This window comes from Ictalurus punctatus, chromosome 12 (assembly GCF_001660625.3).
Source record: "Ictalurus punctatus breed USDA103 chromosome 12, Coco_2.0, whole genome shotgun sequence".
Classification (NCBI taxonomy): Eukaryota; Metazoa; Chordata; class Actinopteri; order Siluriformes; family Ictaluridae; genus Ictalurus; species Ictalurus punctatus.
The window spans coordinates 28071209-28091210 of record NC_030427.2 but is presented as its reverse complement, the minus strand read 5'-3'; the positions used below and the strand labels follow the sequence as shown (position 1 = coordinate 28091210).

The following is a 20002-nucleotide window of genomic DNA, read 5'->3' as shown; positions in this document are numbered from 1 at the left end:
ATTAAGTCAAGGTGACTGAGATATAATTTCCTCTGACTTTTCTGAATAAGATATAATTACAATTGCCTTTCACACTACTCAGAACTGAAGAGGAACTACTAAACCTCAAGGTTATAACGGTTCAGTTGCTTTGTTTTTAACATGTCTCTAAGGAAATAAACACTGGAGATTCATGATCGTCAAACTTGTCAAATGTTAAAATTTCTACAAGGCAGCAGGAGAAAAGCCACATACATGATCTCATACCAGCTTCTAATGGTCTAGAGGTTTGAACAAGCTTAGATAATCACATAAAAATGCAAAAAGTGAAAAAAAGTGGTGTTTTACTTTTCACAGATGAATCGTTTCTGCTTACGGCAAGAAGCGTCAAACCATTTATTTATGTCACCAATCTCATGCCCCAGCGCAGCACAGTCCTCTCCAGAATGGTCCTCTTTTTTCCAGTTATCAGGTTCATTTGGTCCCTCTGGAGTGCTAAACCAGAACCTTCATAGATAAGAGAGACTGCAGTCAATTTGCTGTACAATTTAATTATATTACACAGAAATTTGAATAAGTTTGTGTGTGCTGTATATCTTTGAAGCTACAATAAGAGTAGTTTACACCAAGTGTGTGAGTGAACACGGTTCTTACTTTACATCCGTCTCCTTTAAGGGCTGGTTGTTCACCCACATCCACTTTCCCTCAGTCTCCAAGTCATTCAGGCCAATCCAGTGTGTTTCACGAATTTGTGAAGATGCAAAATTCTAATGTAGAAAATAACACAATACATAGCTTACACCTGTACACAAGTGGAATTAATGTCAATATCAAAATTCAAAATGGAAAGAAAGGAGCCACTACACTCACCTGTTCAGTTTGGCTGGTTATAATCACCAGGTGGCCTCCTTTCTCCACACAGTAATCTCGACTCCGTATCCAGTTCAGTTTCTCAGTGGAGAAGTAGTAACACTTTAAACCAAGAGTCTTCCATCCTTCCACACATCTTCCTCTTTGATTTACTTTTGTTAAGAACAGTAAGAAATAAAACTTTGCAGAATATTTATGCATCCTGTATTACTATTAAAACAACAACAACAACAAAAAAAACAAGTATAGTTACACCTATTGTAAATAAGTTTTTTTTTTCATTGATGGACGTAAACCAGAATAAAAGACCAGTCTTACTGCTGCATGATAAGTTGAGTTTCTGATACTTCTCCTTAAGTGCTTCATACATTCCCTCTTTGTCTGATACACAAAAGAAGATTTTATTTTTTCAGGATTGCGTTCATTAGGATTGCCTTGAGTCAGTCATATAAAGATTCCAGCATGAATACAAAAACAGCAAACAGGGTATTGTTTTACACTAATAGTCAGTTTGAAAGTGAAATTCTTTATATAAAAGTTAGGTCTAGTTGATTAATTTGATTGGACAAGTGGTGTTCCAAGAGTGCTGATGCTTAGTCTAACAGCACTAGTACATTTCACTGTGTGTATCACGCCGCTTGTCTGTGTTTGTTACATAATTAACAATGGTTTTAAATTTCCTCCATTTGTGCACAATCTGTCTGACTGTGGATTGGTGGAGTCCAAATCCTTTAGAGATAGTTTTGTAACCTTTTCCAGCCTGATGAACATCAGTAACTCTTTTCCTCAGAAATCTCCTTTGTTCATGCCATGATACACCTTCCACAAACATGTGTTGTGAAGATTAGACTTTGATAGATCCCTGTTCTTTAAATAAAACAATCACATTGAGTGAAAACACCTGACTTCAATTCCACCTTCAGGTTAACTGCTAATCCTGGAGGTTCACATCCTTTTGCCAGTCACAGATATGTAATATTGGATCATTTCCCTGAATAAATAAATGACCTTAAAAAATACAGCATAATATTTTTGTCTAATTTGCTTAAGTGGGTTCTCCTTGCGGACTTTTAGGACATCTGATGATGTTTTAGGCCATATTTATCCAGAAATGATGGAAGTAAACCAGAATAAAAGACCAGTCTTACTGCTGCATGATAAGTTGAGTTCCAGATACTTCGCCTCCAGTGCTTCATACATTCCCTCTTTTCCTGATACACAAAAGAAGAATGTATTTTTTACAGTATTGAATTCATTAGTCTTTCCTACTTTTCCTACTTCCCCATTACACTGTTTACCAGGTTCTTTTAAGCAACTTTTTATATCAAGACTTTTGTTTTGTTCTCACAATGTTGTTTCCAAAATTTCAGGCAAAGTAAAAAAGTTTTTTTTTTTCTTTCTTTTTTTTTTTTTTTTTTCTTTTCCACTGATGGAAGTAAACCAGAATAAAAGACCAGTCTTACTGTTGTATGATACGTTGAGTTCCTGATACTTCACCTCCAGCGCTTCATACATTCCCTCTTTTTCTGATACACAAAAGAAGAATTAATGTTTTCAGTATTGAATTCATTAGTCTTTCCTACTTTTCCTACTCCCCCATTCCACTGTTTACCAAGTTCTTTTGAGCAACTTTTTCTGTCAAAACTTTTATTTTGTTCTCACAATGTTGTTTCCAAAATTTCAGGCAAACTAGATTCATGCTTGGAAGATAATCAAGGTGTTCACTTCAGCATAGTTCACTAGTTAACATGAGAAGAGAGTAGAAACCAGAACATTTCGAGAAGTTGTGTAAATTGTATACACAAGGAAAAGTAATTTGTAAAGTAATTTCTCAAGTAGTTTTTTCCCACCCAGATGACTTATTTAGTGTTTCTTGAGAAATTTTCTTAACGACTACTTTCACATTCACTCAAGTAAATTATTACTACAGTAGCTATATTTCTACTCAACATATTGTTATATACTCTATTCACCACTGACGGTCATACAATATTTGTCATTTAGTCTATTTTAGTTGCACTTTATTATCATCTATTGCCAAGGAGTCAAAGAAAAAAGAAATTTTGACTGTACTGCTTACAATTCTTTGAATATGTGCATATTATTTTTAATACTATGATGTAGACAGAGGTTAAAGTGGGATTTGGATGGTAGTGGAACTCTGACAGTGATCGAGAAGGAGTTCAATTAGATCTCAAGCTACACATAATGGATAGTCATCTACCAGGAGATTTTAGAGCACTTAATTCTTCCATCTGCTGTCGAGCTTTTTCCTTTTCCAGCAGGACTTGAAGCTGCCCACAGTGCCAAAACTACTAGTAACTGGTTTACTGACCGTGGTGTTACTGCCCTCGATCGTCCAGCCGACTCGCCTGACCCGAACCCCATAGAGAATCTATGAGAGACACCAGACCCGACAATACAGACGAGCTGAAGACCGCTATCAAAGAAACCTGGACTTCCAGAACACCTCAACAGTGCCACAGGCTGATCGCCTCCATGCCACGCCGCATCGATGAAGTAATTTGTGTAAAAGTATTAAATCCCTCACCGAGTATCAGTACATAAATTAACATCCTTTTCACAAGGTCGACATTTCTGTATTATAAATTCTTTATTTGAACATTTTGAGATACCGGATTTCTGATTTCCGTGAGCTGTAAGCCGTAATCATCGAGATTAAAACAAAAAACAAGGCTCGAAATATTTCACTTCATGTGTAATGAATCTAGAATATGCGAAAGTTCCACTTTTTGAATTAAATTACAGAAAAATGTACTTTTCCACAATGTTCTAAGTTTTTTGAGATGCACCTGTAGTTACACCTACTGTAAATAAGGGTTTTGTTCCACTGATGGAAGTAAACCAGAATAAAAGACCAGTCTTACTGTTGTATGATACGTTGAGTTCCTGATACTTCACCTCCAGCGCTTCATACATTCCCTCTTTTTCTGATACACAAAAGAAGAATGAATGTTTTTCAGTACTGAATTCATTAGGATTGACTTCAGTAAGTCAGAAATGTTGTTTATGTGGTTAGAGTCTTTCCTACTTTTCCTACACCCCTATTACATTGTTTACCAAGTTTTTTGAGCAACTCTTTATTCTGACAACTTGTTTTGTTCTCACAATATCGTTTCCAAAATTTCATGCAAAGTAGATTCATGCTTGGAAGATAATCAAGGTGTTCACTTCAGCATAGTTCACTAGTTAACATGAGAAGAGAGTAGAAAATAGAACATTTTGAGGAAAAGTAATTTGTAAAGTCATTTATTACGTAGTCCCCCCCCCCCCCCCCCCCCCCCGATAACTTATAAAGTGTTTCTTGAGTAATTTTCTTGATGACTACTTTTACTTTTACTCAAGTCAGTGTGTTTTATAGTCTTTTCACCACTGGTGGTCACACAATATTTGCCATTCAGTCTATTTAAGTTACACTCTATTATCATATTTTGCCAAGGAGTCAAGGAAAAAATACATTTTGACTGTACTGCTTACATTTCATTAAACATGAGCGTACGATTCACTTGAAACCACTTACCCTTGGCTTTGTTTTCTTGCATCATCAGTGTAGCTGTAGCGTTCTCATACTGCTCACGTAAAATCTCAAAAGAGACATCTTTATCTGTTGAACAAGAACACCAGGAATAAAGTCATACATAGAAAAATATGAACTGAATCCATAGAAATTTAGAATTGGAAATGTATGTTCTTAATACTAGGATGTAGACAGAGGTTAAAGTTGGATTGTAGTGGAACTCTGACAGTAATTGAGAAGGAGTTCAATTAGAGCTCAAGCTACACATAAAATACACATATCATTTACATTTACAGCATTTGGCAGACGCCCTTACCCAGAGCGACTTATATTTCTCTCATTTATACAACTGAGCATTTGAGAGTTAAGGGTCTTGCTCAAGCGCCCAGCAGTGGCAGCTTGGCGGTGCTGGGATTTAAACTCACAACCTTCCGATCAGCAGTCCAACGTCTTACCACAGTTACCACACGGTTACCACGTACTTACCACACAGCTACAAATTACTGAAAGATATTCTGCCCAATCAAATGAGGTGGATAATCATTTTAATAATCCATTAAATGGAAGAAACTGCCATGTAGACCTTCATCTGTGTGATTACTTTTACTAACAGAGTCAGTGTGTGTGTTCTGTGCATGTATTGGAGTCATGATGCTTTCCTAGTGCAATAAAGTGGTCCTGTCAGGAAACACACTTAAAGTTACTGTTTTTATTCTATTTAAAATGCTTGTGAGGTTAGATTAGTACCGAAGTAACATTTGCAGGATGTAAACTGATCTTAGTAAAGTCGGATCAGCATTTAATATTGACATTCAGCATGGATGCAGAACTTTCACAAGGAAAAAAGGAGAACTTTGCTAAAACTGTTATTGCTTGTGCAGTTATTCCCCTTCAAAGGTTTTTAAAGTTGATATCATTAGAAGATGAGTGAATGCATTAGACTGATAGATAAGATGTGCGTTTTAAGTAAACATGAGCGTATTTATCTCTTGAAACCCCTTACCCTTGGCTTTGTTTTCTTGCATCATCAGTGTAACTGTAGCGTTCTCACTCTGCTCATGTAAAATCTCAAAGGAGACAACTTTATTGTGATCTGTTGAACAAGAACACCAGGGTTAGAGTCATACATATAAATACATTTTGAATTGGAAATGTATGTTTTTAATACTAGGATGTATACGGAGGTTAAAGTTGGATTTGGAAGGTAGTGGAGCTCTGACAGTGATCGAGAAGGAGTTCAGTTACATCTCAAGCCACACAGAAAAAAAATGACAGCATTATTTAAAAATAAGAAAACCCAGTTTTGTTGCCTTAGGGGAGTGCAACGAGGTACTGTTGCAAATCGACTGGGATATATCACTTGGGAGAGCATGGAAGGCAAATGAAACATTGTGTTACAATACAGATTTCGGTGGAACCAGCTTGATGGAGATTATTGTTTTTCATTAGTGATGTGCCTCAAAGAATTCAGGCCGTCATAAAAGCCAGAGGAGGAGCAACAAATTACTAAACTGATTTTTTGTTGTTGTTGATGATTCCATAATTTTTTCCTCAACTTGACCGGGAAAAAAATATATGCCATTAATTAAAACAATTTATTATAATTTGTTTGAGGTATCACTATTAAACAAAAACTGTTTTGTGTCATATCTGTAATTTGTTTATTTCCTGTGAAGTAAAAAACGTGTGGTGATCCCATAAGTTTTTTAGATAGATAGATAGATAGATAGATAGATAGATAGATAGATAGATAGATAGATAGATTGATATACAGATAATAGGGGTTGTTTCGGTGGTGATTCTGCACGTCTCTGTTGGACTTTTGATTACTTGACATCTGAAATATAGTTTATATGAGAGGCAACTCACTCAAAATGGTCCAATATATACAGCTGAAGGGGGGAAATTTCCATTGATTTTGTCACCGAACAACTTTTCTTTTATGCCTTCATAACTACATTCTCATACAGCTTTTAAATAATTTACAATAAAACCATGAATGAAATGCTGCTCACTTACCATATCAAATGAAACAATTTATTGTGATTTGTTGAATGAGAAGAACAAAGATAAATATGATAAGGAATACTCACACAAGATCCCTACAGCACAGAGTGCCATTAAAGCACCGAGCAGTAGGAGAAGACCAAGAGAAGGTATGCAGAACTTTACTTTTTTCAACTCTCTGAGGACGAAGATATCTGGGAGAAAAGATTTAGTTAATTCCTACACCGTTGTCCCCGGACTATAGTCCTGCGTACCCACTTAAAACAGCCATGTTCACATGTCGGTATGTAATCCAAGTCAAAATCAAATGGTAATCAAATCTGACAGATGATGATAAATGATTAACCTACTTGTTACTCATACATAAAACATATTTTAGCAAAGTAGAAATCAGATAATCAGTAAAATTGTCAAGCAAAAACATACCTGTGTATTTTTTGGGCTTTGGATGCCAGTATTGTGTATTCAAATAAACATCATCTTCTGTTTCTGGTTGTGAGCAGTGAAAATCCCTTATCATTTACAATTCTTCTCATGTAAGCTATATTGAAATTAAACCATCAAAAATATATTCAATTATAGTTAAATGTATAAACCTTTCAAATGCCTACCTGATGGAGAATGATAGTTTTCACTACTATCCATTTTGCAGAGGTCAAAACTGTTATTTCCACTGATGGCTTGCATTTCCAAACCCCAGCAGTGCTTCACACTAGATTCTTAACCTGCGTTCACTCAAGCAAGCAGAAAACACTCATGACTTCATGTTGGCTGAAAGTTATGACAAAAATAAAACACGAGGGAAACAACTGTGCAGAAATAAAGGTATATTATTAAAAAAGGGTACACAGGTTAAGATAATAAGTTAACTAACACTCACTAACTTTGTAACACACATACACACAGTAGATATGTAAACACGCTAGACAAATGAGGTAAAGATCATTAAAAGAATTAAACAGAGTTTATACACTTACCCACAGTAAAAAGCAAAGGAAGATTAAAAGAGATGGGGGAGGTCCTCACTTATTGTCAGATTAATAATGGCCTAAGGTCATTATTTTTAAAAAAAGGGAACCAAAACCAGTTGGAAACAAGGGAATCGAAAATAAGAAAAGCAATCATTATGGGCCTCAAAAATAAGAAAAATCGAAACACAATAGGCCTTCAAAATAAGAAAACTCTACACATAATGGGCTTCAGAAAATACCTAAAAAAGCATACAAATGGATTGGAAAAAAACTCAAAATGAGTTCTGCATATTCAAATATTCGCCATCCTCGGTTCTTGGTCCTAACAATTGAAAATTCCTTGTCGTTATGAAGTTGTGTTTGAAAAAGAAAGAAAAGAAAAGAAAATCCTTCTGTTATGTACTCCAACATTTACACAGGACATCTGGAGACAATCAGTAGAATGATCAGTCAAAGACGTATCTGTGGATTTTGTGTCCTGCGTATTCACGTAAACATCATCCGCTGTTTCTGGATATGAGCAGTGAAAACCCCTTGTCATTTTCAGTGCTTGTTCATGTAAACTATATCAAATTTACTCCATCAAAAATATATTCAAATATATTTAAATGTATAAACATTACAGATGTCTGCCTGTTGGAGAATTACATTTTTAACTACTATGTATTTTGAGGTCAGAAATGCCATCTTTAATTTAATTTATTTTTTCATTTTCTAAACGCACTAGTGCTTCTAACTAGAGTCGTACCCTGCATTCACACCAGCAAGCACAAGTCACTCATATCACATGTTTAACACTTGTTGGTGTGTAGCTTCCGCTACTGTTGTCACTTATGTATGTGCAATATCCAGCTTCCTTTCTTTAGTTGCAGTGAGAAATGGCAGGAGTAGAAATGTATGTCCCACAGTTAAGTAGTTAAATAATGCACAAGTTAACACACGTTAAATAACTGCTGAGATAAGTGAAAATGAAAAGTCACTAGAGTCTGGAGATTAGCAGTATAATGAGTAAACAAATGTTTGAGTCTGTTGCAGACTTTAATGCTGTGGTGTTTCTCAATTTTAGTTTGAGCTAATGCAGTAATGCAGTAAGACTTGAAATAATTGACTCACAACAAACTGCAAAACTCTAAATTAATATATATATATATATATATATATATATATATATATATATATATATATATATATATATATATATATATATTTTTTTTTTTAAGTAGCAAATAAGTGTATCATGACTGACAAGTCGTGTAAGTCGTAGTCTACTAATAACTTCACTGAAAATATGAAACGGTGTGGGGAAAGCTAATTCACTGTGCATTTGTTGTGCATCTCTCACTGCAATGACTGCTGCAACAACCTCGACTGACTGAACAAGCATGGCAGGCAAAGAATCCATTTCAAACTGTAGTGTCAGATACCTGGCAGAGGGGAAAACTTTAAACTGACCCTGGATCAGGGTGTTTTGCTGGTGGGAACCTCCATCAGGTGACTGTGACCCTAAACTAAAGAAGCTCTCTTCTGTTTAGAGCTTTTTCCGTCCTTCATAACACAATATTGCTGCATTAGAACTGAAATTCTCACTTAATACAAATCATCTATAACACACACACATTATATTTTCACACACTTTTATTAATTATTAATTTTTCCTTAATGCTATTCAAAGTATTTTAACATGACATCTAGTTAAAATAGACACACCTCATTCATAAGTATACTGTGTAGAGATGGGTGTAAAATTAAAGGAAAAATCTGCTGCTCTGTTATTACGCTCTGGAGGTTTCCAACTGAGAGAATAACTTTTGAAAGAAAGTTACTGTTCATCCCTTCTGCACAATTTCAGAGACTTCCACAAGACAGCAGGAGAAAAACTACAGACATGATCTCACACCATCTTCTAATGATCTAGAGGTTAAGACAAGCTAAAAATACAATGATATTTTACAACGTGGAAGAAAATGAAATGTAATGTATTCTGTAAAAGACGTGCATGATTCTTCTGATAAAAAAAGCGCACAGCTATCTTGTATTTAGATTTAAAGCTGAATGTGAACATGTTTAATAATCACACTACAGGTAAATTTAATGTTAGCTGTTTTACAATATCAAATGTTCAGACTCATCAAGCTAAAATTATCCTACTTTCTTGAAAACACAAATATTTTCAGGCACAAATGCAAATAAAAAGCATTTCATTTTAGAAAGATACACTTTTAAAAAAATCTTTTTACAAGACGCATCAAACCATTTATGTATGTTACCACGTGCATCCCCCAGAGCAGCACAGTTCTCTCCAGAATGGTCCTCTCTTTTCCAGTTGTCAGGCTCATTTGGTCCCTCTGGAGCGCTATACCAGAACCTTCGTACACAACATAAACACTGTAAGCATTGTAGAGCTTTAAAAGGAACAGTAAAATGAGTTTATAGAGTGTATGAGTGAACACGGGTCTTACATTACACCCGTCTCTTTTAAGGGCTGGTTGTTCACCCACATCAACTTTCCCTCAGTCTCCAAGTCATTCAGGCCAATCCAGTGTGTTTCTCCAATTTGCGAAGATCCAAAATCTTAATGTAGAAAATAACAGGACACATAGCTTACACCTGTAACTAATGCAAGTGGAATAGAGCCAAAAACTTTTACCTGAAAAAGGGAAAAGAAAAGAACCACTACACTCACCTGTTCAGTTTGGCTGGTTATAATCACCAGGTGGCCTCCTTTCTCCACACAGTAATCTCGACTCTGTGTCCAGTTCAGTTTAAAAGCAGAGAAGAAGTAATACTTTAAACCAAGAGACTTCCATCCTACCTCACATCTGCTGTTCTGATTTGCTTCTGCCAAGACGAAATGAAGAAAAAAAACAATTATGAGACTTCAGAAATTATTTATGAGAAAATGTTTATACGTGTGTGTCTGTGTGTGTGTGTGTGTGTGTGTATATATATATATATATTAACTATAACATGACATTGGCTTGTAGATTTTGTTTTTTATATAGCTATAAAATTGTCATGACTAATATATTCCACATATTCATGATGCATTTAAATGATGCACTACTGCAAAATAAGTATAAATCCAGATTTAAAACATTTTTTTTTACAGATGATTATAATAAATTTTTCCCCCAAGATGTCCCAAATCAGCAAGTAAAGACCTAAACCAGGTCTAAACCCTAAATAGGAAACATGTTTTCCCAAATTACCAATATGACAGAATTGCCAAATACGGCAATATATCTATCTATCTATCTATCTATCTATCTATCTATCTATCTATCTATCTATCTATCTATCTATCTATCTATCTATCTATCTATCTATCTATCTAAGCCTGTTTTAATAGTATTTAAAAAAATCAAGTTTAGCTACAATCATCATAGAAATAGATCATGGTGAGGCTTCTTGTGTGAGGCCTTTTTATTTGTTAATGAGAGTACAGGGCAAGAAGTGTTGTGATGTGTGGAGTCTTACAATTGCGTGCAAAAAGATCTTCCTGAACTTGCTGGTGATTCACCTTCAGCGCTTCATACAGTCTTTCTGTCTCTACGGCAATAGAGGTAAATAAATACCAGAAAAAATACATAATAAGAATAATAACAATAATAATAATAACAATAATAATAATAATAATATGGGCAAATTCAAACAATAGAAGCACCAGTGAGAAGGGTAATGTCAAAAATGTCAAACATTGACTTTTAACACACATATACAGTACAAAACAGAAACTGCAAGCTGCTAATGGAAACAGGAAGCTCTTGAAACCACTTACCCTTGGCTTTCTTTTCTTGCGTGATCAATGTAGCTGTAACATTAGCATACTGTTTACTTAATATCTCATATGAAACCACTTTATTGTGATCTGTTGAACAAGAAGACACAGTGTTGCATTCATTTATAGATCAACAAAAACTAAATGGATCATAATTTATGTATAGAAATGTACTGTATGTTTTCATGCTAGGACGACAGCAAGAGCCTCCAGTGTGCTTTGTAGCAGTATGTAAGTGTTCTGCTCGAGGAAAGTCCAGGATAGAAGACATTTTGCATTTTAGTTTCTCATTTACTTCAAGAGAAAAAGAGAGGCAGGAGAAAACTAAATTTCCTGGTGTTACTTGACAATGGAAAAACATCCACTGAGGGGGAATTTAACACTGGATCTGTAACTTGCAACTGAATCATCATAGGTTTTAAATAAGCTGGAATGAAACAAACATTGAAAAGTCTATATAAGTATGACACGACCAGGAATGCAGCCCACTTCATTTATCAAATGAGGCACTTTCTTGTGATTTTGTAAATAAGAAAAACAAAGATAAAGATGATAAGGAATACTCACACAAGATTCCTACAGCACAGAGTGTTGATAAAGCACCAAGCATTAGGAGGAGACCAAGAGCAGATATAAAGGTCTTTCGTGTTTTCAACTCAGTGCAGCCGGAGATATCTGAGAGAGAGGGATTAGATATTTCATAAATCTTTGTCCTATAGAGAGATTCCTAACTCCAGTCCTTCAGACCCACTGCCCTGCACCGTCTCAGGATTTTCCTTCTCCCAACAAACGAGGCTTAAAAATTAGCTGCGCTCACTGCCATCTTCATGTGTTCATATTTAGTAAGTCAGTAAGTAAGTAAATTTTATTTATAAACCACATTTAACACAGCAAAGCTGACCAAAGCGCTGAACAGAGTAAAGAAAAGTAAAATAGAAAACAGAATAAAACCAAAATAAAGACAGACAATAGATTTTTTTCTTCAATGAGATTAAAACGCCTGGGAGAAGAGATGCGCTTTCGGCCTCTTTTTAAAAATGATAACAGAAGGTGCAAGGCCGATGTCCAGTGGCAATTGATTCCATAAACTAGGGGCAGAGACTGAAAAAGCTCTATCCACCTTAGTTTTTAAACAGGATCGAGGGACATACAGAAGAATCCTATTAGAAGATCTTTGAAATCTGCTGCATGAATGTAGTGTAAGAAGATCTTTGAGATAAGAAGGAGCTTGATCATTAAAGAGTTTTAAAGACAAACAACAAAATCTTAAACTGGATCCTAAACTGGAGCGGGAGCCAATGAAGCGAGGCTAAAATTGGGGTGACGTGATCAAATATCTTTGCCTTGGTCAACAGCCTTGCAGCTGCATTCTGAACCATCTGGAGACGAGCAAGAGATGACTGAGGAAGTCCCAAGTACAATGAATTACAATAATCTAAGCACGAAGTGATAAAAGCATGAGTAACCTTCTCCAAATCTTGGAAAGACAAAAATGTTTTTAAGCGTAGAAATAATCCGTAATTGATAAAAAAAAAATTCTTAGTATCATTCTATATATATACTTCTTAATTAATAAATCAACACTGTTAGTCAAAACTGCTAATCAAATCTGACCAATTGAGCTAATTACACTACATAAAATGACAGCAAGTAAAAACATCTGGAATATAGGAAAATTCAAAGAATATTTCTTTTTATTAGATTGTTTTTAAACGAATATGAGATCATTAAACCCATTTCCGGTTGTTTTTATTTATAGTTAATTTGAAGCGTAAAATTTTCTTATTCATTTAGTAGATAATGTTGCTCATATCATGTGTTTGTTTTTAGAAAGAAGCAAAGACATCGGCCAATAGAATAAAACAACTTTAAGCTTGGAATTATAAATATCTCAACAAATAGGCTAAATGCTCTTATAATTGTTATATAATAATCTCATGAAGAGCACCATTAAACTTTTCGTTTATTCAGGATATCACTTGCTAAGATGTCGTTTTCTGCCGTGTAGTAAACAAAGTAATGGGTAAACCATTTTTTTAACCAGGAAAACCCCAAAAATGTTGCATTCTCAAATCTTTTGGTCAGAAAGCGTGGGTTAATTTTCTCTAACAGCATCTCTGACATTAGTGTCGGCTGTAAAATCGATTTATATCAATTTATATTAGATTTATATTAATGTGAGTATTAATCATTCTAATACAATATTTTTTCTACAGCAAGTCATTCACAGGGACTTGTATGGTGAACGCTCCACATAATCTAAGGCTAATGTTAAATGGATTAAAAACTGTATTGTTTATCAAAGACGAATCCAGAATTGCTGATGTGGTGAAGTTTTCTGCAAGGAAATATTTATGTAGCATTAATGAAATGAGTCTCAGGTGTCAGTGCTGTAACGTTCAGTAGGTTCACTGTTATGGGAAGTCTTCAGGTGCATGACAAGTCTGCATTTTTGTCTTATTTATTTTAAAAAAATCCAGAAAGAAAGAGAGGGATTGACTATTTACAGCTCTTATAATGTAAGTAAAAACAGGCGTTATTTTTTTTTCTCATGGACGTCTCCACAACAAATAAATGTAGCTAAAATGGATACAGTTATAATTAGTATAAATTTTATTATCAAAACAAGACGTACCTGGGCGTGTTTTGTGCTTTGGACGCGAGTTCTGCGTATTCACATATTCGCCATCCTCTGTTCTTGGTCCTAACGATTGAAAATTGTCGTTTACGATGCTGATCACATGTCATATTTAAAAGATCAAAAATATTTATTTACAATAATAAAAGTTTCAGATGTTTATTGTTAGATAATTACCCTTTTTCCCCATGTCGTAACCTGTGAGTCACAGTACAGTCTTAAACTGAACTGTATATATCAGGAAATGTTGTTGTTACCCCCACTATTTATAATCAGAAAGGAAGTGAGATGTTGATCAAACAAACCGCAGCGCAATAGCAGTGTATATAGAAGTGTATATAGAAGTGTATATAGAACTGCAATTTTTTTTGTACAGTATATGCATGTATTCAGAGTTCCGAGTGAAGCACCCTCAACCTAAAATAAACAAATGTTCGAATCTGTTGCAGACTTTAGTGCTGTGGTGTTTCTGTCAGTTTTAGTTTGAGCTATTATGCAGTGATGCAGTAAGACTTGAAAGTATTGATGACAAACTTTGTAAAACTCTGTATTAAACATTAAAAAACAGAAAAACACTTCAAAAAGTAGCAAATAAGTGTATCATGACTGACAAGCTGTGTAAGTCGTAGTCTACTAATAACTTCACTGAAAATATGAAACGGTGTGGGGAAAGCTAATACACTGTGCATTTGTTGTGCATCTCTCACTGCAATGACTGCTGCAACAACCTCGACTGACTGAACAAGCATGGCAGGCAAAGAATCCATTTCAAACTGTAGTGTCAGATACCTGGCAGAGGGGAAAACTTTAAACTGACCCTGGATCAGGGTGTTTTGCTGGTGGGAACCTCCATCAGGTGACTGTGATCCTAAACTAAAGAAGCTCTCTTCTGTTTAGAGCTTTTTCCGTCCTTTATAACACAATATTGCTGCATTAGAACTGAAATTCTCACTTAATGCAAATCATCTATAACACACACACACACATTATATTTTCACACACTTTTATTAATTATTAAATTTTCCTTAATGCTATTCAAAGTATTTTAACATGACATCTAGTTAGAATAGACACAGCTCATTCATAAGTATACTGTGTAGAGATGGGTGTAAAATTAAAGGAAAAATCTGCTGCTCTGTTATTACGCTCTGGAGGTTTCCAACTGAGAGAATAACTTTTGAAAGAAAGTTACTGTTCATCCCTTCTGCACAATTTGAGAGACTTCCACAAGACAGCAGGAGAAAAACTACAGACATGATCTCACACCATCTTCTAATGATCTAGAGGTTAAGACAAGCTAAAAATACAATGATATTTTACAACGTGGAAGAAAATGAAACGTAATGGATTCTGTAAAAGATGCAGACGGTTCTTCTGTCAAAAAAAGTGCACAACTATCTTGTATTTAGATTTAAAGCTGAATGTGAACATGTTTAATAATCACACTACAGGTAAATTTAATGTTAGCTGCTTTACAATATCAAATGTTCAGACTCATCAAGCTAAAATTATCCTACTTTCTCGAAAACACAAATATTTTCAGGCACAAATGCAAATAAGAAGCATTTCACTTTTCACAGATACACTTTTTTATCTTTTTACAAGACGCATCAAACCATTTATGTATGTTACCACGTGCATCCCCCAGAGCAGCACAGTTCTCTCCAGAAGGGTCCTCTCTTTTCCAGTTATCAGGCTCACTTTGTTCTCCTGGAGCGCTATACCAGAACCTTCGTACACAACATAAACACTGTAAGCATTGTAGAGCTTTAAAAGGAACAGTAAAATGAGTTTATAGAGTGTGTGAGTGAACACGGTTCTTACATTACATCCGTCTCCTTTAAGGGCTGGTTGTTCACCCACATCCACTTTCCCTCAGTCTCCAAGTCATTCAGGCCAATCCAGTGTGTTTCTCCAATTTGTGAAGATACAAAATCCTAATGTAGAAAATAACAAGACACATAGCTTACACCTGTAACCAGTGCAAGTGGAATAGAAACAATATATATTTAAAAAATCATTGGAAAAGCTGGAGAGAACCACAACACTCACCTGTTCAGTTTGGCTGGTTATAATCACCAGGTGGCCTCCTTTCTCCACACAGTAATCTCGACTCTGCATCCAGTTCAGTTTCTCAGTGGAGAAGTGATAACACTTTAAACCAAGAGATTTCCATCCTTCCTCACAAGGTTTACAGTTCTGATTACCTTTTTTCAAGAACAGTTGGGGAAAAAAAACAATTATGAAATGAAACTTTGGAGAATTGTGCATATATACTGTATACATTGCAAAGCTTTTTACCATGCCAATGAAGCTACTTGAATCTCCAAAAGATCTGACAATTACAGGAAACATCCTGTTTCTCTGAAAACTTTGTGTTATTACTGCCGTACACAGCATTTCCTAGATTTTTTACTTAAAACATACTGTACTTTGCACAATGCATGATTTGATACTTGAGTTGAATAACATTAATAATGTGTTCCATTTATATATCACCTTCCTAACATAACAAGATCACTGTACAATTAAAAAACTATAAAGATTATCATTAGATTATTATAAAGATTATCAAGCCTTACCATTACATGCAGAGAGACGTTCATGAACTTGCTGATACTTCATCTTCATCATTTCATACAGTTGTTCTGTCTCTATACAAAAGAAAAGAGTTTCTGATCCCAAAGTGTTTTTGACAATGGGAGAAAACGAGAGAAAAAGACCAAACCTACCATTACAGGCAGAGACGAGCTCATGATGCTTCACCTTCAGTTCTTTATACGGTCTTTCTGTCTCTGTACAAAAGAGAAGAGTTTCTGATGCAAAATAACTTTTTAATGATTGGAGTAAACAAGAGAAAAAGACTAGTCTTACCATTGCAGGTAGAGACGAGCTCCTGATGCTTCACCTTCTGCATTTCATACATTCTCTCTTTTTCTAATAAACAAGAAAAGAGTTTATTTTTTCAAGATTTCATTTCCTTTCTGCTTACTTAAAACTAATGTGTTAATGTAAAAAGTTATATTAAGCTTTTAATGAATCACCTGGAATCAAGTCTGATTTTAGTTTAGCCACTGTGTGGTTATCAGCATTTTCAAATACAGCAAATGATTTTCATGAAATCTGGGAGATTAGATGCCTAAAAATTCCCTGTCTACGTTGTCTACCAAGTTTAATAAAAATCTGACATTGTGTTCATGTTCATATCCATACAGGTAACACCATAAATTATCTTAGACTGTGACAGCAAAGGCTTGGCCTTAATTCCACGAAAGTTGGGACAAATGGTACAAGTCCTCAGTTTAAACATTTGATATGTTTTCTATGTTCTACTGTGAATAACATATGGGTTCATGAGATTTGCAAATCATTGCATTCCATTTTTGTATTAACATTTTTCACAGCGTCCCAACCTTTTTGGAATTGGGGTTGTAAAATGTTTTTGTTTTTTGACTCGATAATGTAGAAGTCATAAAATAAAAATCTGTAACAAAATTTGCACTAAACAAAATAGGGTGCCTAAGACTTTTGCACAGTACGGTATATACAATTTCATGCAAGGTAGAGGCAGTTTAGAGATACCCCAGAGTCATGAGGCATACAGTTCTTGACATTTGTTGCTTTATGGTAGAGATAGAAGGCATGGTGTAAAAAGAATTACTGTATAGTGCCACTTTCATCATGATTGTCTGTTTATTGTTAGGTCATTGACCAGCATTGCTGTGTCAAGAGTTCTATGTGCTGCCATTAACTCCCATGTAATAATAATAATAATAAATAATGATGATGATGATAATAATAATAATAATAATAATAATAATAATAATAATAATAATAATAATAATAATAATAATAAATACAATCATGTAACCAGAGCTTAATTTGAGCTGGACCCTGCCGGAACAGGATCTGGCACCTCTAAAATATAGCACACCTGCGTTCCGGAACCTTTTTATATGGATAAGATGAAATTTTTCTTGATTATGTGGAGCAGGTAATGTTAGTTTATTGTAAGTAGGCTTACTCTTTGAATCATAGTTTTATTTTTGAAGTGCTTTGGGAAATGTTTTTTGTAGCTAACTGAGGTGATAAGCCGATAGAATGTGTAATCCATAAAGGTTTCCCTTTGTACTGAGAATACTGAAAACTATTAAGGTCATCATGCTATTACGTCGCTGTACCAGTGTGATCCATTATATAGGCCTACTTATCAGCATTGATTATCGTCGGCTATGTGAGATATTGGAAGCACTTTTACATGTCTGTAAGTTCGAGGACCGGGACCTTTCGCGTACCTCCCGACCTACCGGATCACTACCCTCTTATTGTTCTAGGACCTGAAGAGTTACGAATTAAGCACTGCATGTAACTTACTGCCTCTGGCCAGTGGTGTTAGTCCCACATATAGAACTACTGCAAGCTGCTGAAGCAAACAGGAAAACCTCAGAAGTCTCTTACCATTGGCTTTGTCTTCTAGCACCATCAGTGTGGCTGTGGCATTCTTATACTTCTCACTTAGTTTCTCACTGGAAACAACTTTTCTGTGATCTGTTAAACAAGAACACCAGAGCTAAAGTAATACATAGATGAATAAAAGGTGCATATGCATCCTATGTAATTATAGGTTTTTAGTCTAAATGGGTGGTACAGCGAATTCTTCTCACTTAACAATCAAATTAGGCAATTTATTGGGATTTGTTGAAAGGAGAAGAACAAAGATTAAGATGACAAGCAATACTCACACAAGATCCCTATAGCACAGAGTGACGTTAAAGCACCAAGCATTAGGAGAAGACCAAGAACAAGTATAATGATCTTGTAGTCAAATCTGACTGATGAAGCTATATGATAAACACATTTGTTATCCATTCATGAAACATATTTTAGCTAAGTCAAACTGAGATAATCAGTATAATGATCAAGCAAACACATACCGGTGCATTGTTTGGGCTTTGGACGCCATTGCTGCGTATTCTCGTAATCATCCTCTGTTTCTTCGTCTGATAAGTGAAAACCTCTTATTTACAATGCTACCATATTTCAACCATAACAAAGTTAAATATTTACATATATTTAAACATATCAACATATATGATATCTACCTGTTGGAGAATTACGGTTTTCACTGTTATTCCTTTTGGAGAAGTCACAATTTTCATAAGTGTCCATTTCCTTACCTCACTACTACTTTTCATTAGAGTCTTAACCTGTGTTCATAGTAGTAAGCCCAAGTGGTGAGAAAAGATTTAGCCAACAGCTAAAAAGTTAAATTAAATAATGCACTTATCAGTGTCTCAGGGTTAAAGTGAACTCACTAAGGTCTTAAAATGATAGAAAGGAACTGTTGCGTGTGCCTGCTGATATTTAAGTTTACAGAAAGGAAGTGGGCTTTTGATCAACTACAGGTAGTGAGGTTTGTGATGTCAGCATTATTAAATAGGTGGCCAATGAGCTATCTCCCTACCACAGTATATAAGCTTGTTGTTTATGCCTCATGGAGTGTGTCATGGTCGAAAACCAGCCCCTTCTTTTCATTGCTATTGACTATGGAGGAATGTGTTTTTAGCTGTGTGGCTTAGCTGTTTGATGCTAGTGTTGTCCAGTCATATCATGCAATGTACTTGTTTACTGTGATGTTGGACAATCGATACTGTGTGGGCATGTGCATGTGCGTGTGTGCATGTGCGTGTGTGCACGTGCGTGTGCGTGGGTGCATGTGCGTGTGTGCATGTGTACTGCTCACTCTCACTGTGGTGTGCCATCAAATCTATCTGTGCAGCATGGCAGTTTAAGTAGCCCAGGTCGGAGTACCAGCTGTTGCAGTTGTAGCTATTAAAGAAGCTATCATATGATTTCTGTAAGTGCCGTCATGAGTATTATGTCATCGGGTCACTGTAGGTAAATTGTTATTTTTTAAAATAAGAGCTAAATGACCTCCTATGCTTCCCAAATTGAGGTTGTAATATGTTTGTTGTTCTTAGGGTCCTTTTTTTTTTGCATGCGTCTAATGCCCATGTGGGTGGGAAGGTTCCTCCCCTTTTTTTGCTGTATTGGTATTATTTTTGTTCCTTTGCTTTATTTGTGTGGACATAACTTTGTGTTGTTACTGTCACTAATCTCAGTTTTCTTGAGTCTGACTGTGTTGTAACAGTCTTTATCAATCGTGCTGATACCACCATGTAGTGGTTTTGGTCAGTCTTTGCAAGCTTACTATCTGTAAT

General features: G+C 35.3%; 3 protein-coding genes across 8 annotated transcripts in view; all 3 read right to left on the bottom strand.

Moving 5' to 3' along the window:
- Positions 1-7479, bottom strand: part of LOC108272329 (C-type lectin domain family 4 member F) — a 7608-nt gene extending 129 nt beyond the window's left edge. Inside the window, exons 1-13 of one of the 6 annotated variants that reach the window (XM_053684575.1) lie at positions 7372-7479; positions 7006-7119; positions 6821-6883; positions 6481-6588; positions 5391-5480; positions 4391-4474; positions 3738-3800; positions 2313-2375; positions 1998-2060; positions 1168-1230; positions 850-1001; positions 634-746; positions 1-486 (exon numbers count right to left, since the gene is read on the bottom strand). The exon at positions 1-486 is cut by the window's left edge and continues 129 nt beyond it. In XM_053684575.1, the coding sequence (XP_053540550.1) occupies positions 324-486; positions 634-746; positions 850-1001; positions 1168-1230; positions 1998-2060; positions 2313-2375; positions 3738-3800; positions 4391-4474; positions 5391-5480; positions 6481-6588; positions 6821-6883; positions 7006-7081 (1101 nt within the window). In that variant the 5' untranslated portion in view covers positions 7082-7119; positions 7372-7479 and the 3' untranslated portion in view covers positions 1-323. The other 5 variants (XM_053684571.1, XM_053684574.1, XM_053684576.1 and 2 more) reach the window with 5 other exon arrangements.
- A 2341-nt stretch (positions 7480-9820) lies between these two features.
- LOC128634094 (C-type lectin domain family 4 member F-like) lies at positions 9821-13971 on the bottom strand. Its single transcript, XM_053684209.1, has 4 exons — positions 13959-13971; positions 13779-13847; positions 10045-10203; positions 9821-9936 (listed from the first exon to the last, which is right to left on the bottom strand). Exons 1-4 carry the CDS (start codon positions 13969-13971, stop codon positions 9821-9823), a joined length of 357 nt encoding a protein of 118 aa, XP_053540184.1.
- A 799-nt stretch (positions 13972-14770) lies between these two features.
- LOC108272330 (C-type lectin domain family 4 member E) lies at positions 14771-19152 on the bottom strand. Its single transcript, XM_053684642.1, has 10 exons — positions 18884-19152; positions 18716-18781; positions 18524-18622; positions 18240-18329; positions 16656-16718; positions 16514-16576; positions 16364-16435; positions 15834-15988; positions 15606-15718; positions 14771-15511 (listed from the first exon to the last, which is right to left on the bottom strand). Exons 1-10 carry the CDS (start codon positions 18948-18950, stop codon positions 15349-15351), a joined length of 951 nt encoding a protein of 316 aa, XP_053540617.1. The 5' UTR covers positions 18951-19152; the 3' UTR covers positions 14771-15348.
- Positions 19153-20002: the final 850 nt, after the last annotated feature.

Excerpts from the sequence above, each read along its gene's own strand:
- LOC128634094 (XM_053684209.1), bottom strand. Across the intron at positions 10,204-13,778 it reads AAAGCACAAAACACGCCCAG|AAGCAAATCAGAACAGCAGA; the intron begins GTACGTCTTGTT and ends TCGTCTTGGCAG. Across the intron at positions 9,937-10,044 it reads CAGCCAAACTGAACAGGTGA|ATTTTGGATCTTCGCAAATT; the intron begins GTGTAGTGGTTC and ends TTCTACATTAAG.
- LOC108272330 (XM_053684642.1), bottom strand. The coding sequence starts at position 18,950 with ATGGACACTTATGAAAATTGTGACTTCTCCAAAAGGAATAACAGTGAA. Across the intron at positions 18,782-18,883 it reads AAACCGTAATTCTCCAACAG|ACGAAGAAACAGAGGATGAT; the intron begins GTAGATATCATA and ends TTCACTTATCAG. Across the intron at positions 15,719-15,833 it reads TAACCAGCCAAACTGAACAG|GATTTTGTATCTTCACAAAT; the intron begins GTGAGTGTTGTG and ends TTTCTACATTAG.